At 40.0% G+C, this 9751-nt stretch overlaps 1 protein-coding gene across 1 annotated transcript in view; it reads right to left on the bottom strand.

The window, feature by feature from the left end:
• Positions 1-7664: 7664 nt before the first annotated feature.
• LOC101857876 (vacuolar protein sorting-associated protein 28 homolog) overlaps positions 7665-9751 on the bottom strand; it is a gene marked incomplete at its 5' end in the record, with an annotated part of 36122 nt that continues 34035 nt past the window's right edge. Inside the window, 1 exon segment of the mRNA XM_013082721.2 lies at positions 7665-8026. Coding sequence (XP_012938175.1) covers positions 7906-8026 — 121 coding nt within the window.

Genomic DNA, 9751 nt, shown 5'->3' with positions numbered 1-9751 from the left:
TCATGAAAATATTGACTGTCTTGTAAATGAAGCGTTCTTGAAGCCGAAGTTACCGTGCTTAAAGGCGTGAAATTTATATAGCAAAAATTCGGTAAGAGCCGTTTAGCGTGCTTGAGTCCGAAACGTGCTTTAACCCTTTCCCCACCAGCATATTTCACACCTCATTCCTACCGGCTGGGTGGATCACACCCGTACACTTTTAAATAAGGAAATACTGGCCGGGTGGTTGACACCCGTACACTTTTATATGGAAATACAGGCTGGATGATTCAAACCTGTATACTTAAATATGCAGACAAATGCAGTCGGCATTAATTTTCGTTTTAGTAAGCATTTTACAGCAATTGCAACACAATTAGGTCATAAGTGTCAAAGATTAGAGATGTCACAAAAGAGTAACAAATATTTATAGAAGGAGAGGTAAAGACGGCAGATGTTTGATTGGAAAGAAAGAGCAAACTACACCATAGCACCCGCCAGCCACCCACTGGCATTTTCTTGTATATTATATTATATATTATGCAAGTGCTGAAGTGTGACTGACAGTGATTCCAAGTACTTTTTGTGACACGAGCAGGCTGACTGGTTTGGCCTAGAGTCAACATTCTGGAGAAGTTTTCTTAAAAAAAACAGCCAGTCACCTGCTGAATCATAATATCAGATTTGATGACAAATAATCTGGATACAACATTGAACCAGGCACAGGTTTGCTCCCATCAGCGATGTTTGGGATTTCTTCCATTCCAACCCAGCTAAGCACTGCCACTTTCATCCAGTACATCCCAAACAAACCAGACAAATGGAATTAAAATCTTCTAAATGTGTGCCTTGAAAGCAGCTACCCACTTAGAGGCTTCCCCTTCTATTTGAGCAAAGGGCAAACAGGACCACGACCAGTCACAGAGAACAACAGTGCCGTTGGTTCCAACACTCATCTAAAGCTGACTCAAAACTTCAAGGGCAGTGGCAGAAATATCATTTCTGACATTTTTTTTTTTTGGTTACCAGTCTTGACTTGGCTGAAGTTCTGGAAAAAGACAACCTTACTATGGTGCGCACTGTTAGGAGGAACAAAACATTTCTCCCTGTGAACTTCCAGGCAAAAAGAATTCGGCTCTTTCGGAGTCAGCATTTGTATTTCGGAAGAATGCATCTCTGGTCTCCTATCAAAGCAAGAAACAAAAAATGTCCTTCTCCACAGTACAATGCACTCTGCTCCTGGAAGATCTGGGTACAACGGAAAGCATGAAATTGTCCTGCATTACAATTATAACAGAACCTAAGGTGGGGTAGATGCAAAGGACCACATGCTTTTACTGTGAAACGTAAGACAAACAGATGGCCCCTTGTGGTCTCTTTCAACATCATCGACCTCAGTTCCATTGACTCACGTGCATTTAGCAAGCTAAGCTCCCCAAATGATACACTTTCACTCGCAGACAACAGGCAGTTCTACAAGATGGCTGTGGCAAGACAACTGGTTGTCCAGCAGATCATATGGCGCTCAACTGTCTCTCCACTCAATTTACCAATCAAACAAAACATTGAAACAATACTTCAGTCTCCGACTCTGAGACCCACTCAAGTATCGTCTGTTCTAATCCAAAGTCAAAGGAAAAGGTCCAAGCCAAATGACGAGTCTCCTGAATCTCAAAAGCAAAAGAGACGTGTACTGTTCCTGGCCAAAAAGGTTCGGAAGACAAAGTCTCGACGCCAGAAGTACGATTGCCACATTTGTAAGGACCACTCAGTTTTTCTGTGTTTTGAATAACCCCATTTTCTTTTGAATCTTTCATTCTTTGTGCTGGTGCAAGAACAACGAGTGGCGTGGCAATCTCACCTTTCGCACCTTGACATCAGCTTGTCTCCTTATTTCTGTTCGTGTTTCAAGTTTCTGTTGAAAATTAAAAGTTTTTTCATTTTATTTCATGCCTCTATAACCTTTTTCACATTACATGTGTGACACTTGTTAGTTGGGATTGTTTCACACATGAACCTGTCTGATCCTTCTCTCTATAAAGTCTATAGAAAGTGTACGGGTGACTACCACCCAGCCAGTATTTCCTTACAAAAAAAGTGTATGGGTGGACAACACCCACCCGGTAGGAATCGACATTAAAAAATTTGACCAGTGGTCATTTCCCACACATTTATCTTATGAACATTTCTGATAGATCACAGCGTTAAATACACCACATTTGAGGATTACATAGAAGCGCAAGTGTGTGAATTGAACGCTTTCGAAGTTATGTCCTTACTAAGTGGTCAGGTGGGTGTATTACACCCAGCCGGTGGGGAAAGGGTTAAGCCGGCGAGCTTAAAGCCGGCACGGACTGTACATGTAGATCTAGTAGTAGTAGTAGTAGTAGTAGTAGTAGTAGTTGCAAAGATCGTGTAGAGAATCTTTGGTAGTAGATTCTATCTAGTAGGCAGTTTAGTGAACGTGCACTCGGCTGGGCGAATCGGCCTCGATAAGCCCCGTAGACCTTTGTGATCGGCCTCAAGCCTCGTGTTTTGATGGGTCTGAACAACTTTGTGTTAATCGCACTGCCACATCCGACAGGCCTACATCTTTTTAAAAGGAAAAGAAAGGTCATCAAAATGGTTGAATTTGCGTGAAAATCGATTCGGTAGAACTGGAACTATTAAAATTTGCTTCTGAAAACAAAGTTACAATGCCATTTTTGTAACTCGATGAAATAAAAACTACTGGCTGTGTTATTCTGTATAAATTATGAAACTTCAGGACGTATTATTTTTTTCCAACAGTTCAGCTGTAGCGGTTGAAGTATTTCACAACACTAATAGATCTAGTAATAGAGCTTTCCGTAAAAAATGCATAGATCTACAAAAGCCGAACCACCGAATCGACCTGTCAGCGACCCGGGCACCCCGCTCTCCCCTGCACACTGTGATAACGTGTTGCTTCGGTATAATTATTCAACTATTAATACGTGCGGCCATGGCAATTGGGATGTACTGACTGACAAAGCGATTCACATTTTTGTTTTTATTTTTACCATATATTTGCAGGTGATAGCTAGATCTAGATTCCCTGTCTAGAATCAGTAGTAGCAGGCCTATGCTAGAAGCAGCCAGAGAGCCTACAACTGCTAGATCTGGATCTAACTCATTGCTATGCCTATTTGGGCTTTGGAATTGAAATAAAACGAATTACACAGTTCTAGTTAATTTTAGATTCAGCAACTATCTGTATTTCCAGAGTTAATAATAACAAATCTCACCATAACAATCACTTTTACTTTTATTAGAATAATTAGATCCAACTTTTTTTTTTCTAAAATCTGTTTTGCGCAAACTTAAGACTTTCTCTACATGTAGAGCACAGAATTTACATTGTAAGCCTCTGCTCAGTCTTTTACTTTTAAGTATATAATATACATAATAAAATACACTAACACACTATTACATTTACTCTCTCTCTCTCTCTAGATCTCTCTCTCACCACAACCACACACAAAACAAACACATACACACAACTTTTACCCTTGGTCCACTTATCATTTAGTATCATCCTCTATTTTGAAATAATCCCCCGCACTAAATAAAAAGATCAGTAGAATCTCGACCTTCCGAATCCATGGTTAGTTCAAGAAATCTACCATATGATGTGGCCTAAATAAGATAAGGGAGGGGGGTTTAGCTTATTTGGGCCACAGTGTGGCCTAAATAAGGTCACCCTTTTTTATAGACTAAACCTCATACACTTCTAGATCTTTGTATGAACCAAGTACCCGGTATGTACTAAATTTGGTCAAATTTTATGCCTTCATTTAAGAGCTATTACGAAAACCGAGAGTTCCGTTATTTTGTGTCACGCGTGATCATATTATATTTGGTCGATAACTTTATTGTTAACGTACTCATGTGTTGTTACTAGTAAATGTTGTTAATAACATTTGATGAATTTGTATTGTGGGTCATGATTTTTTTAAAGGCTGTGGTGCTTTTTAGCTACCGGTACTCAAATTGTCATAATTTTTAAACAAAAAATGTTAAGCCCCTTATTAATGCACCGGGGATGGGAAGGTTGCAATTTTTTGCATTTTTGAAATAGAAAAATTGCAAGGTAAACTGCCCAGTTTACCTTGCAATTTTTCTATTTCAAAAATGCAATTTTCCGCAGGGCCAGATTATAGCTTAGCTTCTGATCTGGCAGACATTTTCAATTTGAATTTACCTTAAGTTCAGCTGCAGCTGTACACTGTACACAAAAGTCTAATAATTGGTTGCTACTTATTTTTCCCCTGTGCGCGATTATCCTGCAAGACAGAAAGATGAATCAAGACTGGCCACAGTTTGTCTCTCTACCACTAGTCAAGATGGCCATTGGTGTTATCCCGCTATATACCGCCAGCCCTGATGTACTGCCAACTTCATGCTTGTCTACAGGTAGGCGGTATAACCAGGTGTTTGACTGCATTTCTATTTCTAGTCATGTTCATTACAAAGTGTTGAAAAGTAACGGCCAGGAAACTGGCACTTTTTTTTAGTACAGTACAAGTTTTACGGCACTTGTAACACAATAAGGTCATATATAAGTGCCAAAGACTAGAGGTGTTACAAGAGAATAACAAACACAAAAAAGAAGGAGGAGAGATAAGGACCATAAATGTTTGATAGGAAATAAGGAGCGAACCACACCAGAGCACCCGCCAACCACCCGCTGGCACTGCCAGAACCAGGACAAATGTCTAGCCAAACAACAGGAACCAAAGTAAATCTTTGAGTACTGGCACCTTCAATAGCATGCAAAAGATTGTTGCATAAAGATGTCCTCAGCAAGACATTATATCATATATATATATATATATATATATATATATATATATACACAGCAGCTGAAATATATTGAAAAGAGAAACAATTGATAACTGACCACATTTTATTAAGTTGCTGATCAAAACCATTATCAATGATTAATAAAATTGACAAAATTTACGATTTTTGAGAGCATCCGAGCATAGAAATGAGAGGCAAATCATGACCGCCTATATCTGTTCCAGATCTGGCACTCCATGAGGATGATGATGATGGTGATGATTATCTTCATGAATATCATTTTTTTCACAAACACACATACGTACGTATACATGATAGAAACTTTTCACTCTCATCCACTTTAAAGCAACACGACTGACCACACTGGTTGGAATAATTTTGAAAAATTTTGCGTTTAAGCATACATGAATATGATTCCTCTTGGGAATTTGCGTTGTGGAATCTAAATATGGTGTCAGGTTTTTTCAATCAGGTCAGGATTTTTAATATGATACATCGGAATTGTTTCTTTTTTCTCTTTCACTCAACATAAACCCAAAATATCTCACTAATATTTGAGAATCAATACATGTATTTTATGATGTTAAGTCTAAATCATTATGTAACATCTTTTTAAATTCAGGCCAAACCTTTTGTGTGAAAAAAAGACAAGGGTTGCTTTAGAGGTTCTTCTGTATCTTGCATCTATTTCCATCATTGTCTCTTCTGAGCATCCAACATAAATCAGCCATCCTGTGAGGGTCCCATTTCCCTTGATAATTTTTTTCCATGGCCATGATATTCAGATGGAATCTTTCACTATGTTCATCTGAGACAGTACCCAAGCTTGCCACAAAGAAGTCAAAGTTGCTGAGAAGGAAATTAATTGTCAGAGATATCTTTGCCCTGGGTTGAAAAATTCGTATACTATCAGTTCTTCCACTAAAGCTTCTTGGTTTTCATTACAGTCCATGCCGGCTTTAAGCACGGTCATCGGGAGAAAGCTTAAGCGTGCTTAAAGCCGAAGCGTGCTTGAGTGCGAAGTTGACATAATCCAGAGATTTTCATGTAGAACATTTCCCCTTTGTTTGTAAGTAGGCCTACATCGGTCCCGCAAAAGTGTGCACTTTTATTTAGTTTTTGTTCGCTTGTTTGTTTTTTGTTTTGTGGTCGAATGGGAAATGAAAACTTAATTTAGACGGCCAGTTACGATACAGCACACTAGGCCTACACCTACACACTGCCTGTGCGTACCACTGCCCGCTGTGCCACTCATACCACCGCCTTCATCCCACCTCGCGTTTTTTTGGTCATGTGTAGCTTTGCCCTAGGCCTAGGCTAGATCCTATGTCCGCGCGCGCGCGGCTGTGTGCATCTCTCTGCCTTCCTCTCCGCCCGTGTGAGTGTGAGTGTCCATCACTTGCGTTCTTTGCGTTTCTCTTGACACACTCCACTGCTGCGGTGTAAACTGTGTTCCAACTTCGATGGGTCATCATGAAAATATTGACTGTCTTGTAAATGAAGCGTGCTTGAAGCCGAAGTTACCGTGCTTATAAGCCTGTAATTTATATAGCAAAAATTCGGTAAGAGCCGTTTAGCGTGCTTGAGTCTGAAACATGCTTTAAGCCGGTGTGCTTAAAGCCGGCACGGACTGTATTCTGAAAGCTAAGAAAGTTTTAACACAGCTGATTTGTAAAGGCTGACCAGGCCTTTTTCTCGAATCATCTTCTGTCTTCTCCCCAAATGTATCATCACACATGACTCTTGTAATGTCAGCCCCCAAAAAATTGCATTCTTGCAACTTGACATCACCGAGGCATGGGAATCGCTCTAAGAGCGTCTGTGAAATTTTTCATTAAACCAACTTTTGAGTGTAATGCTGGCAGTAGGACACCTTTTGGGGTTAACTAGAGGTATAAAAAGAATATTATCTTAAGCCAGGTTGATATTCTTGCACACAAACCAAACCGTGGAAACCACCTTGCCTGACTTAAATAAATGATGATCAAACCAAATATACATGAATAAATATATGAATCCTGCAAAAATCTGACCTGATAGACAAAAAAAACCCACATTTGGAGTTAGCACATCAATTTCCATCAGAATAACAACTTTCGTTGCTAGGCCTTTTACATTGTTGAACAGTGTCATTAAAAAAATAGGAGACTCTCATAAATAATGCAAACACAGTTTTTCGAACTCAGACCAATATTCAAATTTCATTCACCCTTTCTCACACTCTTTTAATGTATCACTTTTTCTCAGACTGCTACACATTTAATATACAGTAGTCTCCGCCTAAGATCCCGGTGCTCCAGAGCAAGGAAACGCGGGATCTTAGGCGAACCGGGATCTTAACCGACGAACCCAGGAAAGAATCTATGTTGACCCATGTTAAGGCCCACAATCGGTAAAATGGTCTCCCTCCACTCTACAATGAGCTTGGTGGTTTATGGCATATGGCGAGCAAAGAGTGGTGACCTATCACGGTGCATAGTGGCATGAGGCGAGCCATTTTCACTTATTATCCTATCATGAGTCTCAGGATCTACGATTATCCATTTGCCCCGCCTCTTTACCCACCCGGGTTTTGTTTTTCGCATGCGTTTGTTTTTTTTAGCAAATTATGATCTGAAATGCGGAATCTTAGCCGAATGTAGACCGACCATCAGAGCGGGATCTTAGGGGTGACTTTTGTATAGTAAAAATTCTGTTTTCCTAAAACAACGGGATCTTAAGCGAACCGGGATTGTAAGCGGTGGGATCTTAGGCGGAGACTACTGTATTACCAGTTGTACAGTGCATTGGTGAAAACAAGTTATACCACACAGAAATTTGACCTTTATACACTAAACACCTTTTTTAACTGGTTGGACTTCTTTGCTAGGAACTAGGTCTTAATTCCTCTGAACCCAGTTGCGTATCAGGGTTGCAACTAGCTCTAACCACAGGAACCAAAACAGCCCTTATATCTGACTTAAAAGCATTACAGTTTCAGAGTTTTCAATCCACTCTCTGATGCTAATTTAAAGCTTTCTCCTTTAAACAAATGAAAGAAAAAGCTGATCGTGACATTAATTTATGTAATTCTTTCTGCTGTGCCTGTAACAAAAAAAATATTCAATGGTCGTGAAGAACTCTGTTAAAACCATTGTAGGCAGATTCCAGATCAAACAGCATCTGTCTGACTTGAACATCGTCCAGTTCTTCTGATGCTTGCATGTCTCCCAGTGTGTCTAGCCTAAAGGATAAAACAGAGAAAAACAGATATAATTGATAGATGTTTAATTTGCGTATAAATAAAGTTACATCTCCAACTTATGACCTTAACTTCTGTACAGTACAGATTCAGAATCTATGGGACTGGTTGAACAACAATCATATCCATTTGGAAGAACATGTGTTTTAAATTTCTACTAAATTTAGAGAATGAGTTTCTGAATAAGATCTATAACAAATGTTGGGTATGGGACATAACAAGGTTATTGTCCATCCCTGTTTTAAGGGAGCTACCTCCCGTGACTTTAAGACATGCGCAGTAGCGACTAGTGGGGTGAGTAATAAAGTTCACTTACTGTCCAAGATTCGGGTGGTGAGCAGTTATTCTTGTGTTCATGTCAGTTAGAGAAGTGTTCTGGATTAAAGTAAACCCAAAGTAGACAAACATGGTGTCAGATGTGGTGTCAGAAGTGTGTTGTGTTGTGTAAAATTGTGTCTGAAGTGTAGACACATTCACAGGTAAACGTATCAAGAAGAATTTATTACAAACAAGACAAGGTACGTGAGAAAATATCGTTTAACCACGAACCGTCAACATGGCCGTTGTGGCGAGAAAGATTCTGCCGGTTTCGCCTGGCATCAAAATTGAGTAAAGGAGACGGCCAAATCCAGGTTAGTTCTCTTCTCTACGCAATGGAGGCGGAAGCAGAACAAATTTTTGCCCAGTACCAGTTGTCAGAGCAACAGCAGAATAATTTTGACACGGTATTGACAAAGCTGAACAAATATTTCGTCCCCAAAAGAAATGTAATACAAATCTGTGCTACGTTTCACAGAAGAAATCAGAAGGAAGGTGTAAGTGTGGAACAGCACATACGTAGTTTATATGAACTTGCAGAGCATGCACAGTTTGGGGAAAAAGAGGAGACCATCAGGGATAGACAAGTCTTAGGTCTCAACAAAAAGGAGTTATCAGAAAAGCTTCAACTTGAAGGAGATTTAACTTTGAAAAAAGCCATAGATATAGTAACACAACACGAGCAGGTCAAGCAGGAACTCGAAGAACAAAGGTCTGCCAGACAAGAAATAGACAGGGTGCATCAGTACAAAAATGCACAATCCCAGTTTGGAAGAAAGAAATATCAGCCACACACAGAAAAAACCCACTGCGGAAAATGTGGACTATCTCACAACCAAGGGCGTTGCCCTGAAAAGGAAAACAGTGTCACAAGTGCGGAAAAACATCCCATTTTGCCAAGGCGTGCAACCAAAGAGCAACATCCAAGGGATGAGAGAAATTAAAATCAGAGATAGGGACACAGAAGAAACCTTCCTGATAGGGGAAGTGAAATCTTCGAAAAAAAATGCGTGGAGGGTCCAACTAGAAGTGGCGGGACGGCCAGTCAACTTCAAGATTGAAACAGGTGCGGACGTCAATGTCATCGGCAAGGAGACATGGGTCAAGCAAGATAGGAAAACCAAAGTTGTCAAAATGCGACCACGTCAAACTCGTGAGTCCTGGAGGCCGAATTAATAAACTAGGTAGCTTCCAGACGACCATCAAGTCTAAGCCAACGACGATATATGTCATCGGCGGTCAAGCGGAAAGCCTCTTCTGGAGAGGTCCGAAGGATTTCGCTGTTCTAGTTTGGGTTTTATTTCATATAGTTTATTATTTTTCTGCTTTTCCCAGTGGCTCTCCCACAGACTGGAGGTGTACTTTTTGACTTTATTTCTAAAGTCAGTT

Source organism: Aplysia californica, unplaced genomic scaffold (genome assembly GCF_000002075.1).
Source record: "Aplysia californica isolate F4 #8 unplaced genomic scaffold, AplCal3.0 scaffold00190, whole genome shotgun sequence".
Lineage (NCBI taxonomy): Eukaryota > Metazoa > Mollusca > Gastropoda > Aplysiida > Aplysiidae > Aplysia > Aplysia californica.
The sequence above is the reverse complement of the archived record's forward strand: the minus strand, read 5'-3'. Positions and strand labels throughout refer to the sequence as shown.